Below are 22,586 nucleotides of genomic sequence, written 5' to 3'. Positions count from 1 at the left end.
CTTCAGACGACTACTACTTCTGACTTTAAAGTGTAAACCAGCACAGAAGTTTAAATGCCTGAACTTGTGGTTTTTCTGCACTCTCAGGTAATATCCACTGAAATTAATAATCCTGATGCTTGTCTACACAAGAAAGTTGCGGTACTGATGTAAATAGAGCTGATTGAAATAAATTGCAGCTCTCTCAGTGAGGCGGCAGCAGCCTTCCTTGTGTGCCTCCTTGTCTCTCCCTTTCATACCTCCCCAAAGTGTGCTCCCTTGTCTAAAATTTTTCATTTTTAATTCTGTCCGTTTGTTTTCATTGAGAGGTATTAGTAAAGATAAATCTTAGCTTTCGTAGCATTAACATTAGCTTATATCATATTTGTCTCCTAGCTAAATAGTGCCTTTTTTTTTTTTAACCCCGTCACACTTCGTTTGAAAGAACTAGTCTACCTAGAACTTGGTACGGGGTTTCCAGTGAGGAAAAATCATTAATAGATATATATTTTCAAAAGTTTGATTTTTATGCTGTTTTGTCTTTCCTGATCGTGGCTGCACACCCATCCAAACCGTGCAGAGGTGCGTGTGGGGACCCGTTTCTGGTGCTGGTGGTGTTGCTGCGTGGAGGTACGGCTGTCAACCAGAGCCATCGCTTCTCAGGCAGCCTGAACCGTGGCCTCACATGGCTGCCCGGTAACGGCAATTAGGCATGGAAACCATTAAAATCATTTAGTCGTGGTTCTTTTGATGATGCCAGTGTCAGAATAAAACAGTGCACTTTGTAAGCATTAGCAGCAGATTAAAAAAACCCAGTGTAATGCCCATCAGGTGTACGTGGTGCAGCTTCAAGGGGAATATAGCGTGTGGGCACGTGAAGCGTGACGGGGGGATGTGCGCCTGAATTTGATTTGATGTGCCTTTTTCCCCACGAATTTGTAACTATATTTTTCTTCACATTTCATCTAGAAGCAGACAAATGAAGAAGAAAATCAAATATTTTGTGGGAAGCGTATGGAGGAGTCCTCCTAGTCCTGTTTTCATTATGTTTCAAAGCCCTCTGGACAGACTTCTGAAAAGCAGGAGATCTGGCAGGCTCCGGCATGGGGAAGAGCGAGGTGCCTGGCCGCTCTTCCTGGGCGCAATGGCAGCCTCCTTTGATCAGATGGAGAATTATATTATCTAATTCATCTACAAAAGTTCTTTTAAAGTCATAAGCTGGTCAGATACGCTCCTCCACTGCTTTTAATTTGAAAATAAATACATAAAAATAATCGTCTTATTGTTGTGGAAACACATCACCAAACAGCATGAATTAAACCTACCTGTATATCCTGGCCAGTCAGGATCTGCTTTACTGCATTTTTCTGTAACCAAAAAAAGCAGTACTTTTATTATTTGTAAGAGGGGAAGAGCAGAAAATGGTATCTTATATAAAAGATGCCTGTCTGCATGATGGACCATACATGTGTGAGAACGGATGCTTTTTGCTGTTGCTTTTCTAGCTACGGATTTTTCTGTAGCATTTACATACTCAATTCACATGCCTGCCTTCAGATTTTATCTGTTCTGACAAAGACTACACAGATAACTGCTAAAATAGAAGTTAGCAGGAAATTTGGGGGTCTTTTTTGTTTCTGAACTTGACAAAATTGTTATACTTCATTTATATATTCTAGTTCTCTTAGGTAGAGATTTCCTCCTGTATGTAAGTAATGCTATTAACAGCGACGGTGCTTTGAACTGTCATTTCATACCACTTGAAGTTAATTACTAGAAAACCGGGGTTTTCTTTTTTGTATTAACCAGTTTCATATAAAGTATATCTCTTTACTGAGGATGTCACTGTGAGGTAGGAATAACTACAGTAAACTGAAGAACAGAGCAATTGAACCTTTGATCATGTGAAAATGTAAGCATGTGTTGAACTTTACACTTGAGCATTCCCACTGGCTGTACAGGGCTTAGGGAGCCGTATTTCAAGGGTTCGTGGCTTGATAGAGATTTGAGAAGTCCTTAGCAGGCTCGACAATAAAACCCAGATATCCTATCAAGCCAGGGTGCTTTAAGTCTTTGCTCAGACTGCTTAGTAGGCACAGAATGAAGGAGATAATATATTTTTAGCTTTTAAATTCAAAGAAACCTTTCAATTAAAGGAATTCTTGACAATTTTAAATGCTCTGTTCTTGCGGTGTTTGCACTGAATGACGAGGAATGGTGTGATTTTGATTTTTCTTTTGGACTGGAGAAAAAACCTATCCCATTTACTTTATATTGTTGCAGTTTAAAGCATCAAATGGTATAGTTTGTATTTACTGTTCTCAGTAGTTTTTCTGAAATGGTAAGAAAAACAGGCCTCTTATCCTGTAGTATTGTGAGTAGAACAACAAACAGGCTTTCAAAATAATTGCAGAGGATGATCTGACTTTTGTGATTTAATAACTTGCTATCTGCAAAGTCATATAGATTTGTAGGAGGGTTTTTTTCCCTGCTGTTGGAGGCGATGAAACACAAAACTTGAAACAGTTATTAGATTTTTAAGTGAAAGAGAAAATAAGGGTCACAACTCAAGAAGGGACAACTCTATATTGTGAAAGAACATGGCATCATAGGATAATTCAGGTTGGAAGGAATCTTTGGGGGCCATCTATTCCTACCTCCTGCTCAAAGCGGAGTTGGCCATGGGCCTGTGATACCTATATCCAATGGAGTGTGTAATTATGGAAAACTTGAGTATTACATGATCTTTCTCTGTAGTGTCTGCATTTAATCTAGTGCAAGCTTCTAGTTTACATTGAGGGATATGACTCACAAGGCTGTCATTTATATTCCTTTACATTATAAAATGTGCTCTACAAAAGACTTCAGCTGATTTTTCTCAAGATTTGGATTCTGTGCAATCAGAAGTCAGGCCAGTACTCCCAAGTGTAGCATTATCTTCTTGGTCTCTGTTCTGGGATTATATATAAAATACCTAAGTATTTGTAGTTTTCCTTAGCGCCAACAGTGCCTTCACTGTAGGAATTTTTTTTTTTGCAAAGATTTAGTAAGTTTAATAGTTACTATGGAATACTTACAAGTGTATCCCTTCTGAAAAGAATTGAAAGAGGTTGTTTTTTTTTTTCTATTGGCATTTGAGAAGCAGAAAAAAGTGACTACTACAACAGAATTTTATTAATGAATGATTTACACTGGTTCCAGCTGTGACCATGTGATTAGTCCTTCACTAAGCAACAATGGGTATTTTCTTTCTGCTTTATTTGATTTCCAAGAATGTGTCATCTGTTACATAAACTGCTGCCAGTATACCCTGTGTAAACTGGTATTTTTTATTTCCCTGAAGCATAAGATGAATACCCACCCATATCCTTCTGGAAATACTGTTTGAAATGAATTGGGAATTTTATTGACTATATCTGATTCAGCGTGCCAAAGTCATAAAACTTAAAAAATTTATTAAATGCACTAGACTAGGATGCCTTGTTCCCTGGTAGTGCAAAAGATAGATTATTTTCACTTTTACATTTCTATCTTAATATTTTATTACAGCAATACAATGTGTTATAGAGGTGGACAAGCCTGCAGATTGAAATGTGGATAGTCCAGATTGTTCCTTTCCCTCGACCATATGGTGTAGTTCTAAAAGCCTTTTGTACGCTGTCTGTTCAGTTAATTGTAAACTCGGTCTTTAACGTACCTTAAAAATGAGATCTATGTGAACTAAAAGTCAGTATCCTCTGGTAAGTAAAGTTTGCTAAAATATATCTAAATTCACAGTCCTGGTCTCTTGGTAGATTTTCTTTCTGGGTGAATTTGAAAGTCTTTCACCGTTTCTTGGTAACGAATGTGAGTATGTGTGTGTGTAGGGACAGGTTTTTCCATTTCCTCCTCGGGAAGGGGGGGAGATTTGAGCATATAATGAACATTTCATAATATTTTTGCTTGGCAGACAGCTCTGCCAGTGGGTGATGTGCAGGAACATCGAAGATTTCTGACAGATGGATGGTAGGACTGCTAATACACCTACACACGTTTCAGCGTCTGATGTTCCCGGTGTTTCTCTGATGCCCGAGAAGCTGGTGCTCATGCTTTGGTCTGATGTTGCCCAGTGTGGGGCTTTAGAAGAGAAAACCAAGTTTCACTCTGGACTTTCATATGCCACAGAGAGTAATTTAGTGTAGTCCTCACAAAGTGAAGCATTTATTATGGAGGCAAACTTTTTTTATGTAATATGAGTGTTAAAAATTAATTATTAGAGAGTTTCAGAAGCAATTTTATTTTGTGTTGTCTTACCGTAAGAAGCTGTTTGGGAAAAGAGACTGTTTTCAATGAAGATAGGGTTGATATATCTAAAGAAGAAAATTAAAAAAGAGTAGGAATCTTACTGAAACTGATTTTCTGTGGGTCCCAACCTGTTTTTAAGCATTGGAGAGAGTATGCTCATTAGCGGCGGTTTCTGTGGTAGGCAAGGCTCACATCATCCGTGGCTTTGGAGATAAAAATTCACTAAAATTAAAAAAAAAAAAAGGAAACCCAAAACATTGGCAATCAAGCAAGAAGTAAACGACAGCAGTGGAGAGTGAGACTAATGTGCTGTGAGGGGCCTCTCATAATGAAACTTATTGATCTGTACTGCATATCTGGAGTTTTCAAAGGATTTCAAGTATTTCTTCTATCACTAGCTGAATGCAAAGGAATGGGTAACCTTAGGGGATATTAGAAAGGAAAAAATGCAACTTTTTTTGCCTGCAGAGATTAAATAAAGTAACTCTTGGCCTTTGTTACACATGCCGAAATGGAGAGAGCTTCAGCAAGTCTTCTCAGAATGGCAACAAATAGTAACCAATAGCGCATCTATTTCTTCCCATTAGATAGTATGCGCATTGTGAAATAATGTAAAAGTCATGAATTTAAATAGTACGATGGTAAGTAAACAGCAAAAAGCTGTTGAAGGATCATAATTTTCCTGATGCTGGCTTTTTGTACTCCTAAGCATATGTGCTAAAATGCTTTGCTTAAAGTTCTTGTGAAACTTCACCTTTGTGGAATGATGAAAAAGGAATAGACTGGGTTTGTGTGCTGCAGAAGCAGATACGGATCCTGCTCAGCTGAAGTATGGTGGGGGGGGATGCTGTATACACTGACCAGTGTATACCGTGAAACAAGCAGCATCTTACTTCCAATCTATACTTTTTTGGCTGTAGCATGAAATCAGTGGGAGCAAGAAAGTATCTGTGGGCAGAACTCTTGCTTCTTGCAATCCAAGTAGTTCAAAAGCTTTGAAACGCAAGAAACCACATGTAATGCTTGAAGAATCCAGCTGTAATTTTGCGAGCTGAAAGAGAAAAGAGTGACTGAACGCTTGTTGCAGCTTCCATATGATGAGGGCAGCTCTCAAAGCCTGCGAGTTGCCACTTGCAGAGACTATATGAGTAACAAAGCTACCTGTTTTTACTGTACACTGGCAAATGTAGGCTCACTTCGTTAGAGCAAGCGGTAAAAACAAGATGTGCTAACTTGTATGGTTTAAAAAAAGGAAAAAAAGAGCTAATTTAACTTTTCAGGCTGATTCCAAAATTGGAGAAATAAAAAGTCATAGAAAATCATATAACTTCAACAAAAATGTAACAATCCTTTTGTCAAAAACCCCTTTATTTAATCTACTTGTATTTTAATAGCTGCTTCTTTAACTTGAGTGGTGTGCATGTCCATTCAGAAACAGTTATTAATGATGCCAACTTAGCTTGTAAAACAGCAGAGTTGGAGACTGCCACTTTTATAGACTACAGATTTGTTAGATTTGTGAAAACACGCAAAAATCTTCGGCTGATTTTGAGGATTGCAGCTTTTTCAGCAAGTCTTTTCACAAAGAAAAAATTTAGCATTCTTAAAAATGAGGCTGGACTCTTGTGTTTCTTGGACTAATTGAAAGCATTGTTGAAGTGATTTTAAACTATATGGGACAGTCTAGTTTAGTGGTACAGAGGCATTTGTAGATACGTGCAAGATGTGTTCAGGGTCTCAACTCGTAGTGCTCACAGAAGAGTTCATGGACAGAAGGTAGGAGAAGGTGTGTAGAAGACCAAAGGTTGAAACAGGCTTAGAGGAGTATGTACAGAATAGGTGTAGAAGAGTATTAGTAGACTTAAAGTATTCATGAGCAGTGGCTGGAAAGGAGAGAAAAAGAACAGAAGATTGGAGAGATTGGAAAGAGCATATGGAGTAGAATTGATCAAAAAATGGATGACTCTGGCAACATGTTAAAAGCTGTTCCTTTTTTCTGATGGGAAGTTGAGACGTACCAAGCAAGTCTAATGAAAATGAGAACAGGATGAAAGGAACCTTGAGTCTAACTGGGAGAAAAAAAAACCTCAGAGGTGAAGAGGAAAGAAACCTTTGGATTTGATGTGGTAAGATGGAGGAGGAAGAAAGAGATTGTTTGCAACGGTGTTTGAGACAATTTGAGTAGGGAAGAATTGACAGACAGGGAAGTGAGACTGGAGATGAGGCAAGGAAAATAAGGCAAGGGAGCCATGAAGCTTTGCTTCTGGAACAGCAAAGAAAAGACTGTATTGAAACTGGAGATTTCCTAATGAGGAATGAGGCATGATGGGGAGAGAGAAGAACGTTTGAAGTTGTAGATGTACCAGATAGGAGACGTTTTAGACATGTCCATACATAGGAGAAAGTTGGAATTGAGGGTAGTTTGAGACAGGAAAATTTGATATACTTCTCATCAAGGTAGTAGTTGATATGCTGTAAGTCTATTGTTTGTAGATTTTATTGCATCACTGAAAAAGTTTAAAGAAGTAAAAAAGGTGTTGTAGGACTAAGGTAAGTACAATGCAAAGTAATTAGAAAAGAAAGTGAAATAATTAGAAAAGAAGGTGAAAGAATAGGAAACAAAGTAGAGGATGTTAAGAAACATAAATGCAAAGAGGAAATCAGGGATTCAGCCATATGAGAAAATTCATATGGTTTCAAGAAGTGTGGATTTTCCTTTTGAAGATAGAATTCATCAGCTAACCAGATGAAGAATGATATTAATAGAGGATGCAAAATTTTGTCTCATTTTCAGTTAAAAAAAAAAAAAGAAATAAAAGTACAGTCTGGGTGAAATACGTATTTGCCTGTATTTTCTTACAAGGGCTTATGCTAATGAAAAATTAACACTGTTGTTCAGAATGTTTTTTCACGTGTGGCAAAATGGCAAGTAAATTCCTGGTGGTTTAAAAGAGAACGTGTATTGTGGTGGCTGGAAGTAGGGACATAGGAATAGCTGCTCCTTTCTTCTGCTTTTGGCTTTACCATAAAACTATTGTTGGAAAATTGTGCAAATCACAATTTTTAATTCAAGTTTTCTCATCTGTAAAGTAGAGATAACAATACCTACCTACCTCACAGGAGTGTTGTGAGGTTTAATTAATGTTTGTTAAGCTCTTCACATTTTTGGATGAAAGGAGATAAATGAATACTCTTGGTTTTAATAATGGGAAAACACCAGGCAGAAGATGTAGTACAATTTTGGGGTTGGAGGGAGGAGGTAGAACAGTTACATTTTGTTGTTTAAAGCATATTTAAACAAAACAATTGAATACATTTGGTTAGAAGGTATGTAATTGCTAGATGTATTTATTGAATCCAAGCATTTTCTTACACTTAACTTGTAATTTGAACATGTACATAGATCTAGTGTTTTGTTTCATCTTAAGATAGTTTAGGACTCCTTTGACTTTGAAAAGTTGAATAAATCATCTACATTCCCTTTTTGCCTCCATTGTTAGATGAATTCTTTATAGTTGACCTACATATACAAAACCAAACCAAGTATTTCTCTGTCATCAAACACTGTGTCAAGGTTTCTGGAAGGGCCTGAAGTGCTGTATTTAGAGGTCATAGACTTGGAATATCAAGTCAGTAGGCAACAATAATAGTAACCGATATATGAAATTCTGTGTATGTGTGAATATGTGTCTACAGTATAGTTTAAGCAACCCAGTAATATGGTCAGGAGAAAATTTTTGAGAAAATTGTTGTCAAAAGTAATCAAGTGAACTAGTGTTGAGCGATAAGAAAATCAGTGGAGGGATTAGCCTCGCTAAACCTTGTTACTGAAGCTTTTTTCCTATTCAAATAGGAAATAGTCAAAATAACTTTTCTAGTTACAGTCAAAGGAAAGAAATGCTGTGTGTATTTGCCAGCAAGTTTCTTGGAATCAACTGCGCCTGTAGATGCAAACTTTTACAAACATAGTGGTGTGTCAGCAACATCACAGGTGTCATTATAAATGTCAGCAGTATGTAAGTGGTATTTGTAAATAAGCACAAACATGTGAAATGGTCTACGTTTGTCAGTCAACCGTTAACGCACCTTCAGTATGCTGAAGCCTAGTGCTTGGTTGAGTAGCTCCTGTGAGTTGAATGTACACTAAATATCAAGTGGTGTTACACAGCTTGAAAAGAAAAACTGCTTTAAAGAAGAAAGCAGACTTTTTTCTAAGTCATTCTGTTAATGCCAAAGAAAATGCTTCCATGAGTGTTAGCAAACCAACTGTCTATAGACTCTAGGAAAAATCATTTATGGATCTCTTGTCCATACTTATTCAGAGCTTCAGTGGGAAGGCAGAGTGCTGCAGCTCTGAAGAGTAGCTTGAATCATCTTGCATAAATATTGCCCTCTCCAAGGATATTGGCATGCAAAACAGATTTTCGTCGTAGTGCATTTTGAATGCACCTCACAAATGGATACTTAACCACTTTGAACAGAGTTTGGATTAGGTTCTCTTCAGCGGAAGCAAACTAATGCATGATCGATGCAGATAGGTGGAAATAACTCTTTTCTCAAAGCATTTGTTTGATACTGCTTAATTTGGGTACCCTGTCTGTGCTGGTTTTCCACTGTGTATATTTGCTGGAGGCAACTTACTCTTTCCCTCCCCGCCCCTTCTCCTCTCTCTTAATTATATTTTAATTATATCTCCAGTATTCAAATTTGGAGAGTGAAGTGTCTTCCAGAGCTATATCTGCTTTAAATGTGGAGCTAGCTCTGTTTCATATAGCACCTTCAAGCATCTACAGCTAACTGATCTTTGTGGGACCAACCTCTGCTTAAACAGTGATGGGGAGATCAGATCTGAAATGATTCAGAAAGATCTGAATCGTTTACTCTGTAATAAGATAAGACCCATGTAACACCTCTCTTAGATTCAGATCCATTTCATGAAAGTGATTTTCGAAAATCTCAAAATAAATAGATAACTGAAGATAGGTTTAATGAAATCTCCATAAGCAAAGCACTTCTTTGCTTGTTTTTTTTTTCTAAAAATAGCCAAGTACACTGGTGTCCAGAGCCACAGCAAAAATACAGCATCTTTATTTTCCACTGTGAGTGATGAGTAAGGATGCACTAACTTCCCTGGATCATAGAGTAACTTCCAATATACCACCAATAAAATCCACTTAGATAAAGCAAACTTTTGGGGCTTAAATTTTCTTGGCTTGCATTTTTGCAGACTTCAAAGACTTAATTGCTCAGCAGAGTGTATTTGTTACATTGACTGGAAGAAGGTGTGGCTGTTAAGAGTAGAAGTTTATGAAGGTGAAAACAGTTCACAGTTTCTCTTTTGTCAGCTGGAATGCCGCACTAAGCAACTTCTTTAAAACTACCTGAATTCATTGGCATTTTAGCAGAGACAGAAACTATGAAAAATTGCATTTTTATTTTTTCCATTTTAAAATTTTAATTTATATAAATGATTCTACGTCACCTTAACAGTTTCTGTTGTGTGGCTTGGTTAATAGGCAAGAAGATTTCCTAGCGCTACAGTTTGGTGTGTTTGGGTTGAAAGCCTTCACAGCAAAAGAGTTCACAGCTTTCATCTAGAGCAACAGTGAATACTGCAGATTTTGCAGGAGTACTGGCAAGTCCATGTTATTTCTGCTGAGCAGTTGTTAAGATTGTTTTGAAACCTGATGAGTACCTGATGTGTTTTCTCAATGTCTTAAGCACCACAATTGACTATTCTTTGTATATGAAAAAACATAATGAAAAGTATTATCGGAGGTTTTAGTTGTAGCATTGCTTTGAGTCCGCATGTGGAAGACTCTGAGATAACCACTACCTTTATTTTAGAGGTATTTCCAAGCTGCCCATATGCTGTTTTTCTTCAGGCCTCTTAAGATCTGCTTATGGCTGCTGTGGATGCTTAACTGATGGTATTGCCAAAAATTTCTCAATGGCTAGAATAACTGCACAACCCTTAAGTCTTTAGTATGAGTCAGGACAGATCTTTAACTGGCTGGTGAAACTTGTGATCTTTGTGACTTTGAAATAAAGAAGTGGGAATATTAAGCAGGGACCTTGTGTGCGTGAGGTGTGAACAGTTTCTCATGTTGGCTTGTAATGGTATTTCTGGCATTTCATTGTATCAGCAATGTCAGGAAAAGCATCTACTAATAGCTAGCTAAACTTTAAATAGTTAGGATCTTCCAGTAATGACCTTAAAATAGTTTCTTGAGCTCTCAGCTCTGCAGTGACAATGTTTTTTCCTGCACCCCAGTAGTCATGGCCATTATAAACCATACTTAATGTTCTTAACGTTGTACCAGTTTGCAGGAGGAGCGTGAGAGGTTCTGCAGGTGCTCTGGTGTTTCAAGTTGAAGTAGCTGATGAGTGACAGTGTCATTTCGGTTTTGTTGAACAGGATGTTTGATTTTGATAAGGGTTTTCAGATTTTAGGAGGAAAGTTTAATGAGCATGGCCAGTTGACTCAGGCAGGGTAAATGCTTTTGAGACTCCCTTTATTTTTTCTTTTTTTTAGATAGGCGGAGAAGTGATTCTCAAGTGACACTAAAGCTGAAATCCTGAGGGAGTTTTAATAATATCTTCATGATATATAGTGAAAATAAAAAAAAGCCTGTTTTTTTTCGTTAGATACTAAAATGCAGATCGTATGCTATAGACAGATTTTGTTACGTGCAACAAAAGCAAAGTTTTTAAGGCACAGACTTTCTGATGGTGGTGATTTTAATGGCGCCTTTCTAGTATCAGCCATCTGATAATCTTCAAGGAAAAAATTTACATCTTGATGTCCTCTCTGCATGTCCTTGCCTTGCTGTTATCTGTGGCAGTGCTAAAAAGGGCTATGCTTGTCTCATGTCTGTTAGGGTCTCCCCCAGACATTAATATTTATTCTTTTTGCAGTATCTGTTTTTAAAACATCAACTCAGAACCTAAACTTGTTTACAAAATAACCAAGATAACCTTCCAAAACAGATTGTTTTGAGATGCTTGTATATCGCTTTGATTCATGAAAAAAAATATTTCCTGAAATGCTCACCATTTCAATTGACAGATGATAACATGACATCTTTATTTAACTCATGTCAGTATTTTTCAGTTTTCTGCGATGGTGTATCCATAGATACTTCCCAGTGGAGGAGGTAGACCCATTAACTTTCTCATACTTGCGAAGTAAAATAAAACATATGAATATGCTTTTCTTCATTGCTTTAAGCAAATCGTTGCAAGTATTTTGCAGGCTTTGCAGACAGCAGAATGGAAACAAGTGACTTAACTCCTTAGATTTGCTATTCTTGGGTCAGCAGAGATGTTGGGGAAAACTTGCAGTGAGCTGTCAGAAAGCACTCTGGCCATACTCCGGAGCCTTTAATATTGCTGTAGCCCTTTCAGAGAGCTTAGTCAAAACTTTATAGGGAAATTATTTACAGGAAACATGATGCTGCACTGCTAAATCAAGTTGGCAACTCTCATCGTGCTAGAGTTATAAATTGTTGTGGATAACATATCTTCTGTATGTCAAATTGGAAATAGGATGTAAGTATTCTTAAAATGGAAAAATATGTTTAGTGCTGCATGAAGTCCTCATTCAATGTTGTGTGATGTTCGCTGTTGAATCTGAGAGCTTTTGAGCAGTTTCTGAAAGGGATACCATACTGCTGACTGGACAGAAGTTAATGACATATTTCTGTTCTCATAGATTCTTAGTATGAAGCACTGGTTCAGCTCTCTCCCGAGAAGACAAGAGTTGGGCAAGTGGAAGACCAAAAATTATTTCAGCTGTTGACTTCTAGTACTTATTAGTTACAGGTAGCTGCAGTTACAGTTACTGCTATTTTTGTGCAGGTAACTTTGCACCCTTGAAGTTACTTTATGAATTACAAGACTGTCTTATCCAAACTGCTGTAGGGGTCTAATACTTAAATGTTGCTTCTTATAAACAAACAAAAACGGTGATTTATTCTCTTCACTTGGTGAAAGGTTTCATAGCTTGGCAAAATGCTAATGATTATCATTTTAAATTGCTTGTGTTGCGGGTCTTTAGGTGAATAACATGGCGGATAGATTTGGCATCCCTTTTGAAGTCCATTTTCCATCATGACTGAATTTCATTTTGAAGTAACCTTACTGGCATGTGTTGTGAAGTTCACAAACTGTCCCTCGGTAATACTCCTCCGTGTGGGACTCCTCCTGGTTTTCACAGTTGAACTCGATTTGACAGTAGATCTCATCCCATCCTTTTTGTTGATTCAAGGTGTGACTGAAGATGCAGATCCTTTCATCACATATTCAAATGGATAGTTTCTGACTGTAAAATAAGTCTGGCTTGTGCCCACTCAAAAGTTGCTGCCAAACTTCTCAGGCTACCAAGCCTAATGTTTAAATTAATGTTTAAATTAACTCTTGCAATTCCAGCTTTTGTACAAGAGGAATGTTTTAAGTGCTAAATCCCAAATTTCCATGATACAAGAATGATTTCGCTTTTCATCATTTAGGGTTTTACTACTTCAGATTTGCTGCAGTAAACAACTTTTTGATGCAGGGTGATTCTAGTATCTCGCGGAGCAACTAATGATGGCTTCTAACAAGTGTTTTGTCTTTTAATCAGTTGGCTAATATGAACTATAGACTAAGTCTTTCAAATAAAATTAGTTAAAATATTTGCAAGTCATTTTTTCAAGTGTATATATATGTTCTTAAACTGGCTACAGATGCAGGTTGTAATACTTACCTTTCTATACAGAAACTGGTCTGAAGCCCAGAATGTGTGGAACACATTTCTCATCATATTCCTAATAAATCGGAGGAATTTCAAAATGCCAGCCCGTTATTACCAGACTGGTGCTTTTTCTATAATAGGGAACTAGCAACTAATATGTCTTCTGTCAAGTTTAAAAATAGCGCTACATCTCCCATTACCACACCTATTAGTTTCCTATCTACTCGGAGATATTCTAACTCAAGTATTGTTCATCTGTTTAAACCTAATGTAAGCCTTCAAGTTCATCAATATTATGAAATTTATAGTAATAGGTACAGTACTGGAAAAGATGAGTCTTTTAAACTGTCTTGAGCCTTCAAGCACTGTAAACACAGTCCAAATATGTTGGATAAAAGCAACATACCATTAAAGAACATTATCAGTCTCTGTTAAAGTAAGTTATCATTATTCCAGGCTTTTGAATTACATGGCAAATGGGAGCTTATAATTAACTGTTAAATCAGAATAACTAGTTTTCTATCAAATACAATTGCTAACCTTGCATTTTTAGGTTGTACTCTCGTGTTAGACCTGTACTAACTTCCCCCCGCCTCAAAATCCTGTCACTGCCTGAAGAGCTAGCCAAAATAACGTTAGATCTTTTTGTGAAGATAGTTGATTGTTTAATATCTACTGCTCTGCAGCCTACTCATGTCGACTTCAGTAGAGCTATTGGGACCATTAAAGGAAGGAGGCAGAAGAACAAGCTCTGTGGAAGAGTAATCTGGTTTGGTGGCAATGGGTAGTCGTAGCTGTAGTTGTTTTGCTGGCAGAGCTTGGCCCTGGTTCTCCATCACACCTCTTCTTTGCCTTTTCCCCTTCTCCTTTGGCTTAGAAATCAAGAAAACTTTCTCCTAATTAAATATTAAAAATACTTAACTTTGCCTTTGTTAATCTGAACTCACAAAAATAGTTTACAGACTATTTGGTATCCCTGATGCCCTATTCTGAGTAGTACTTAGTCCCATGTATACCACTTAGTAGGTCAACTAGAGGCATACAAACCAAGTTGTGTATTGTAATTGCTGTTCATAACGTACTGGGAATCAGGAGATTGGCCAGTGAAATGTCCCTGAAAAAACGTCTTTTGAGTGCCGTGCTCCAAAGGGGGATGGATGTATGCTTCCCCACCGAGGTAATGTTGGCTGTGTGTGGTTTTGAGTTAACTATAAATGTGATACACAGATGTTTTTCTCCACTGGAAAAAAACTAAATTGCAAGAATTTACTTTATTCAGTATAGATTATGATCTTCAGAGATGTTGACTGAGGATGGCTAGAAGTATAGATACAAAGTATTTATGACAGTCTTTGACTATGTCAGGAAAGAAGGTGAAAAGAAAATTCTAAGGTTTTTTTTTTTGCTTTTCTATAGCTGAAAAAAACCCAGATTTAATTTACAGCAAGGAATGATGAAGGTCATTAGTGCCTTTGCCTAGATAAAATAATAAAAAAATTTAAATACTGAGTTTTAAAATGCATACTCTGCACATGCATTAACAACTTTTTCATAAGGATTGATAACAATATTGTTTAGTTAGCATGCACGGGATAATGTGCCGATTTTACAGCATGTTACTTTCTAAATATGTAAACTCCAAAAGGAGCCATTGCCGTCTCTTGTGTCAGGGCGGCTCTGGATTAAGAGCTGTGGGACATCTTTAAACTGTAACTTTCAATTCTTGCTGTTGCGCTTCAGGCTTGAAAGCACAGATGTAAGGACTGAACCTGGTGATCCTCGCAGTTTGCTTTTTAGTTAAGATCAAAACAGTTCTTTAAAAACCTCTATTGTTTGCAATTCTAATTGCATCATCTCAAGCGCTGCTGTGCTTCTCACCTATATGGGATGCACGCCTGCCCCACGCTCTGATGTGCGAGCGTTTTGAGGAACGTAATTCCGAGAATAAGAAAAAAAATATCAATAATTACGTAAAGTGTATTACAAGCAGCTGATTTTTCAATATATGTGTATTTATGGTAATCTTAAAATAGTCCGTAGACAAGTAACTTAGCAGTCCTTTAAGCAAGTACTTCAATAAGTATCATAAATAAGTCTTACACTAAAAGGGATTTTGAGGCAGAGTTCGCAGATGGGGAATCCTTACCTGAGACCTCTGGGACTTATGCCATTTTCTCCCATTCACTATTTTTATTTCTGGCTGGGAATTGATTGTCAACGGAACGAAGACCGCCTTTGCAAAACAGATACGTAGATCATAAGCACAATAAAATTAAACGTTGTGTTTTAGTGTTCAATGAAACAAAAGCAGGCAGTGCAGTCCATACAGGTGTCAGTGTAGACAGTGTTTAGCATCCTTGGTGCCTGCGGGTGAAACTGGGTTTTAGTGTTCTGTAGGTTTTTGCAACTCTCAGGTTGTGTGGATGGGACAGATTGTGGTTAATGGGTGTCACCAGTAAATTAGTATTAGTGCTGATGCAGACATCCAAGTAAAGGTGAGCGATTTTGGTTTACCGCATTCTCAAAAGAAGTAGAGACTTTTTTGCTTTTTCCAGTTGATTTATATAACAGATAAATTAAGTGGCATTCTTGCTTTGTGCACTTACACAGTTTAGTAATGACAAACCTTAGAGCCGGTACTTTTGGGTGATCTAAATATGAGGTAAATTTTGGTCAAACATTAAGATGTGATTGTGTTTAAGGTATAGCTCTGGGGTTTCGGTGAGTCATTGTCATGAGTGGGAGGGTAATGCAAGCTCTTTCAATCTAGGTTTGTGTGTGTGCATTTGCTGCATCCAGCCTTGGGGTGGGTGCGTATTGTGGGGCTGGCAGGGAGAAGGGGCAGAGGGAGAAAGGTAGAGACCCTGTAACAGTCCTTTGGAAAATCCCATTTCATCAGAATGTGGAACGTGAGAAGTTTTTGCCTGTATTAGGTATTACGGTGTGTTTATCGGAAATAATCAAAGGTTATAAGTATGTTTATGTCCACAATGCGTACCTGATGTGTTTTGTAGTCGGTTGAGTTATAAGATACTGAACCACGTGTGCTCTGGATACGGTGGTGGAATAAATTTCTCATACGTGTGGGACTGTGACCGTTAAAACAATCATTACTGAAACCATATACCTTATTTCCTGTAACTAATAGCAGCTCTCTACCTATGGAATATATTAACAATTATTCCTTTGGTTTTGGATTGTTGCTCAACTATTTTGTTGGACAGATATTTAAACATGATCTGCAATTTATGTTGTCTGAATACGTCAATGAATGGAGCTAATTATGGCTTTCTGATGTGAGCTACGCTGATGTTTGTGAAACCACACTTCTGTTTATAAGACAAAGTGAATGTATGTTCTTTAATAAATCATGGAAAATGATGAGTTTTCTCTACCTAGGTTGCTTAACAAAAATACTTTAGTTGGTGTTCACCTAGAGTTTAAAAAGAAGGCATGGTTTCTGTGGCTAGTTGAACAGTTAATTCTTCTGTGCCATTAAAGTAAATGTTTATTTATTGCTCTGCATAGTGCTCAGAATTCCTTTTAAAGGAAAACTATTGTATCAAACAGCAGTGGCCCATTTAGGGACTCCATCACTTGCCATTTTTCTGCAACGTGCTCACCGTGTGGTAGGGCTGAAGCAAATGACAAAACTCCTGGATGAATGTCACTGTGAGATGCTGGCTTTGAGACAGCACCTAATTACCTACCTAAATTTCTCAGTGCTTCAGTATACCTCTGTGTTAGGTCACTCTTGACACTGTTAGCACTTGAAAGGATTTTCTTCTTCCAGATAATTTCGTAGTGAAGTATATCCTGAAGAAGGTGCTGCTACATACGATGTAGGCAGAGTAACAGATTTTCAAAGCAAAGGGTGCTGCAGCCCCGCGGATGGGGTTGAGCTGTTGGAGGAACACGCAGGATTGCTGGCTCCAGAGAGGAAGCACTGTAATGAGAAAGGGGAAACAGTTCTGTTTTTCTAGTATTTGTTGTTTTCTTTGAAATGGGGAAAAGAATACCTGGCGTGATTTATATTTAATTGAGGATTGCATTCCATCAGATAGGGTGAATGTTCTCAGGCCGTTTATCAGCTGTGTCTTTTCGAGACCTCCGAGGAGTATATGGTACATATTTACCTTAACTTGGCTAGGTCAAGGGAAATAAAGCAAAAATAATAGATGTTATTTTTGTATGTGAACAAAACTGGAAGTCATGTGGGTGAAATATGAGGTAAATGGCTGTGTCCTACCTCCTCTGTGCCTTTTGAATACAAGAAATTATTAGTGTGTATATATAATTTCCTTTGCATTATCAGTGTATCTTTTTAAAACAGAAGACTTTTCATTGCTCCGGCTTAATCAACCCCTGAAGTCGACGTGACCATATATCGTATTGCCATTATTCTTCAGTAGTTTCATATTTTGGTAGCATCTTGTAAAAAAAAAGGAACAAAGCATGCCATATACTGCTCCTTATATAACATTTTTTCTAAATTGAATGTGATGTGTATTGCTAGTAATGTATACAGATCATACGACACTGGAGTCCTACAAATGCTAGTGAGGATTTTAGTGAGCAGTACCTACATTTTTTGGGGGAGCGAGAGTCATGTAAGAAAGCCTTTGAGCTTCAGATCGTCTCTGAAAAATGTGTCATCGCTGATTTTCACCCTCGCGTGCTGCTGCCATGGGGTCTATGAGTGTTATGAAGAATTACATAGCGAGAGCCATCTAACACCCACTCCATGATGCATCCACAATTTCAGCGCAGTTTCCTGATGTAAATAGCCAAAGGGAGTTTATTGTATGGCAATATTTGTGTAATATTTGCATAACGCGTTTTTATTAATAGATGTAAAGGTAGGATAAATGCAGAATAACCTAAATGTCAGGATCTCTAAGCAAGAAGGAAACCTGAGAACTGAAAAAGTGTCTTACCGTCAGCATGTACAGTCATTCTCTGTCCCCATAAGGGACGACGTACAGTGAGAACTGTTGCAAAATAAAACCAAAGAGCACGTTGTCGATTCAGCTAAACCGAGTGATAAAAACCAGTTTCAGAACTAGTCTGATGAAGTGCAATTTGATCAGATATTTTATGAACGGATTACTTTATTACTGATACCGCTAATGATTTGTAAATTAACTGCAACGCATTCTCCCTGAGTGACTGACTCGGTGGCATTTACTAACTTTTCACGTACCCGTTTTTTTTAGGGGCTGAATTTGCAAAACACTTCCCTCTAGTCCTTTGAGTTAAATTTTTGGTGACATTTGATGACAAGCGTAGCATGATTAATTACAAATTGTTCTTTAGGTGAATAGTGCATATTCTAAAACACAGCTTGTGTTTTTATAGCAGTTATTACCCTGCAGGCTCCAAAAGGGCTTTGGAGTAGAGAGTATGATTTTGGTTACATCATTGTAAATTCAGAAAACGTCAGTGATCTCAAAAGTGTGATTTTTGAAATTAGGTCAGTGGAAAAGAAATCAGAATCTGCTTTGCTACCTGAAAAGAAGCAAGCTTCAAAATGGAGTGAAGTCTCTGCTTCCAGAAGGCTATCCTTTTTCTTTTGAAAGGAACATATTTGTCAAAAAAAAATATTATTTGAAACAGAACAGGGAAGTGAATAATAGAGCAAATTATAACCTGAATCCAGGCTGGATTATGGCAAGAAATCCAGAGCATGGAATACTTTTTCACTTGCTGATAGATCTGTGATGACCCACCAGATCTACACTGCTGTTTCAGCTTACACCATGATGGGCCAACGGCTCAAAGCTATCTAGAGGCTTCTTATATTTTGTCTCCCAATTAAATTTTTTCAGTGTTTGGATTTTTGTTGCTGGCCAGTTGATCTTTCGATAGCTACAATGCACTTGTAAGGCTTTTTTTGTTTGTTTGTTTTTTACCTTCTGATTACAGAATACTGATTTTTTTTTTTAACCCGAACTTGAATCTAACTAAACTTCAAGGTTGATGATGATTGAGATTTTCTGGAGAGTGCGTAGTTCTCTGTTGAATTCTCACTTCTTGTCACCAGAGGCTTTGAGAAGATAAGGATTACAGTCTGAAACCACTAGCAATTACAGGTCAGGAAATGGATGTACGGTCTTGCAATATACAGCATCAAACACAAAGCCTGAGCAAATAAGTTTAAAGAGAGTCAGTTCTCCCTTGTTAGGGTATGTTGAGAAGGAAGCAGTGAGGGAGGCAGTCATGGATGGTGAATACCTTTCAGGGTTTTGTTTTCAACTTTTGTATGTGATGGTTTTGCTTGAAGCATCTGAAAAGCAGCTTTTCAGTACCCCAAGTCTGTGACTCATGAAAGAGATGAGCAATAGTCACAAGGTTTTCATCTTTCCCTTCACTTTGGGCAGCACGTTTTGCATCCTGTTTGTGAGCAGCTCTGGGGCTTCTCATCTGAGAGCTTCCTTAAACCTGCGATAAGGTTCTCTTCCAGCCATTTTGGAGTACTCAAAAAAAAAAAAAACAAAACAAACCCAAAAAACCCACAAAAACCCAAAAAACCCAACCCAAAACCCTCAACGTGGTTTACATCTCTTGTAGGGTCTGAGCATGTTGCTCGGGTGGTGATCCCAGCTCCCAGTGATGCAGGAGAGAGTCCCGAGGGGATGCTCGGACTGCATCTCCCCGGGCTGCTCTCTGGCTTTAAGTCACCCAAATCACCCTTATTAGCAACTATAGGGGCTGAAGTGGGTTTGAGTTGTTCTTTAGTTTTATCTAGGAAAAGGGGGCAAACCTATGTAAAAATGAATAAACTATTTCCTAAGCTATGGAAGAATTGTATATATTTAAGAGTGAATGTGTAAAGTAAAGCTGCTTTTAAATATCTGATTGAAAACAAAACAATAAATTCAAAATACGTTTTTTAAGTCCTGCACGCTTTGATTCATTTAAAAATTACAAACAGTATCTTTTAATGGTTGAAACTAATAGGTGTGATAATTTTGTCATCATAATTGCTAAGTAGTTTTTTCTGAAGTAAACTCATTAATATAATATGAAGGATTAATTTCACGGGAAAAATTACGACACTGTAATGCCTTGCAATATGTTTGCGCTTTTTCCAATACAGTTTTCTTAAATAAAAAAAAGTATTTCTAAAGTAAAATATTTCTCCCTTGTCATTTTCAGAATCCATACAGTTCTGAAGTATTTGGAAAATGAGTGTTCTTCTCATTGAAGCCTTTTATGGTGGTTCCCACAAACAGCTGATGGATCTTCTCCAGGAAGAGCTACAAGACGACTGTGTCCTCTGTACGCTTCCTGCCAAGAAGTGGCATTGGAAAGCACGGACTGCCGCTCTTTATTTCATGCAAACAGTGCCAACAAGTGCTAATTACAGGTAACCCAGGGATTGAATAATTTCTAAACTTACATTACAGGGAGGCCTTCAACCAGGTCTCTTGAGCTGAGTCTTCGGTTATGTGCATGCAAGCATGTATGCATAAGCAAATGGAGATTTGCAGTGGACAATACAAGCTGTTCTTCTTGCATTGACTTCTTGGGGTTTAATTGGGAAATTACTGCCATGTTTTAGAGTTTCCTAGACTGTTTTGTCTTGCATTGGTAGTCCTTGAGAGTCTATAAGAGTGCAAATATACAGATACCTGTTTGTGTATACGTGTATATGTACATCTTATTTTAAAATAATTATCAAGTGAATTCAGTAATACTGAAAGGTTTAAACTGTGCTTCACAGATCAGGTTGAAAGATGGCACAGATGTGAATGCTGCAAGCTTCCTCACTTGCAGTATCACGATGTATCTATTAGCAAGTCTGATTTATCAGTGTACTACTCAGCTGACCTGGAGGATTAAGGGAGCAGTTTTATCTTAATGACGGTCCGGTTCTGTAATGTGCCAGCAACTGTGGATGTCAATTATGCATTTATGTAAGTGGCAAATTTCTATCAGCTAGAACCTGGGCTGATAAAAGCAGACTATTTAGGTCAACAGATAGCTATCATGTAGTGAGAATCAGTCACTCCAGAACCAAGCTGTCTTTAAAACGAGCAATTTTGCTTGGCTTACCTGATCAGTTGAGATGTGGTAAGATGATTGTCTCGAGCAGGGACATATCGCGTGGTGCTGTACGTGCTCCGCTCGGAGCGTGCAGCAGAGCATCACGGCGTGGGTAGTAAATGAGCACTCAGTTGACTTTGCACCTTTGTGGAGAGAGCCTGTTCGTGCACGGGGATGTCTGAGCACAAGCAGCTGCTTTTCAGCAACAGAACAAACTTCGGTGGGACTCTGAGCACACCTAAATGATGTGCTAACTAGTTACAGTTCAGAACTGGGTCTGCTATTTGTTACCAGGAGCAAGTAGACATCGTCGACTGGGGAAGCAATATGATTTTTCAAGAATAGATCGTGTGCTATAGAAGGCTGTATTTGAACAGTGTTGCCCCAAACATGTCTAATCCGTTTTGGGATGCATACGATATAAATGTCCGCACCTTTTCTGTGCCTGCTTCTGGCTTGCATTTAAAATAAGCTACCATCCCAAGCCAAATGTTATAATTAATTTTCCCTGGTTTGTCTTGTGCGAGGCATTTAGCGTTGGTTTCCTATAGCTTTCCTTTTGCAACGATTTTGTTTTGGAGGAGTGTATATGACAAACTGTTATGTAAATTTGTCTTGTATCGCAACCGCATCCTCCAACGCATCGCAATGTTATCTGTGTTCCTTCAAGGTCAGCAGCCCAAGCTGTCCAGCACTAACTGTATTAAACTAATCAGACATCACTCATAGACATACACTTCATTAGTTTAACTTACAGTTACATTGACCTAAGATAACTTAACTCTAATTTGTCAAGTAACCTGCATCTTGGGGGAAGGGGGAGGGAATGACGACACTTCCCCCCCCCAAGCCCCCCAAAAAACCAGCAACCCAATAACACCCCCCTCAAGCCAGCAGCTTGAAAACTCACTTGAAGTTAATAAACTTGCAATCTGTCATAGACTTATGTGCAAATATAACCTTTACTGACAGCAAATAAATCTGATATAACCAATCGAGCAACTTAGGAAAGCTTTTTCTTTGCTGTTGCTGTTAGGGTTTGATCAGACAGAATCAAATAGTCAAAGCTGACAAAGGTGCAATGTTTAAAAAAGAGTATGTACCTTATCCTGGCAGGCAGGATCAAATTTTAGGAACAAGGGCTGATGTGACTGCTGAGAGGAAAACTGATAGAGGTACCTTCTACTTTACTTGCACATTTTTAATGTTTGTTTTGTAATTGAATGTTTCAAGTATTTTATTAAATTGAAAGTATAAGTGCACCAGACTACAACCTAATGAGGCTGACTACTCTCTCCTATTAGAAAAAGCATTGATTAAAATTAACATTGATTCTTCTATTTCTAGCTTGCTAGTAACCACTAAAGATCTGCTTCCCAGGTAGCAGTTTAAGACAAAATTCTCACTGCAAACTGGCAGGAGTGTGTGCTTTGAATTACATATTTACATATTTCAACCTTCTTCTGAGGTCATGGGAAATACCAAATTTGCATTATTTATAATATTGACATTATTTGTGGAATAAAAATTTTCTTTTACG

The 22,586-nt window shown here is 37.9% G+C and overlaps 1 protein-coding gene across 13 annotated transcripts in view; it reads left to right on the top strand.

The window, feature by feature from the left end:
* Window positions 1–22,586, top strand: part of GTDC1 (glycosyltransferase like domain containing 1) — a 184,264-nt gene that overhangs the window by 40,028 nt on the left and 121,650 nt on the right. For all 13 annotated transcript variants that reach the window (XR_012650529.1, XR_012650528.1, XM_075028960.1 and 10 more), the window contains one exon: window positions 20,156–20,366. Coding sequence is in view for 11 of the 13 variants with exons in the window: in XM_075028960.1 (XP_074885061.1) it covers window positions 20,185–20,366 (182 nt within the window). In the remaining 2 variants the exon portion in view is untranslated. The remainder of the gene's footprint in view (window positions 1–20,155; window positions 20,367–22,586) is intronic.

The sequence above is a fragment of the Buteo buteo genome, chromosome 5 (assembly GCF_964188355.1).
Source record: "Buteo buteo chromosome 5, bButBut1.hap1.1, whole genome shotgun sequence".
Lineage (NCBI taxonomy): Eukaryota > Metazoa > Chordata > Aves > Accipitriformes > Accipitridae > Buteo > Buteo buteo.
Note: the sequence above shows the minus strand (reverse complement) of the source record. Positions and strands in the feature narration are given on the sequence as shown.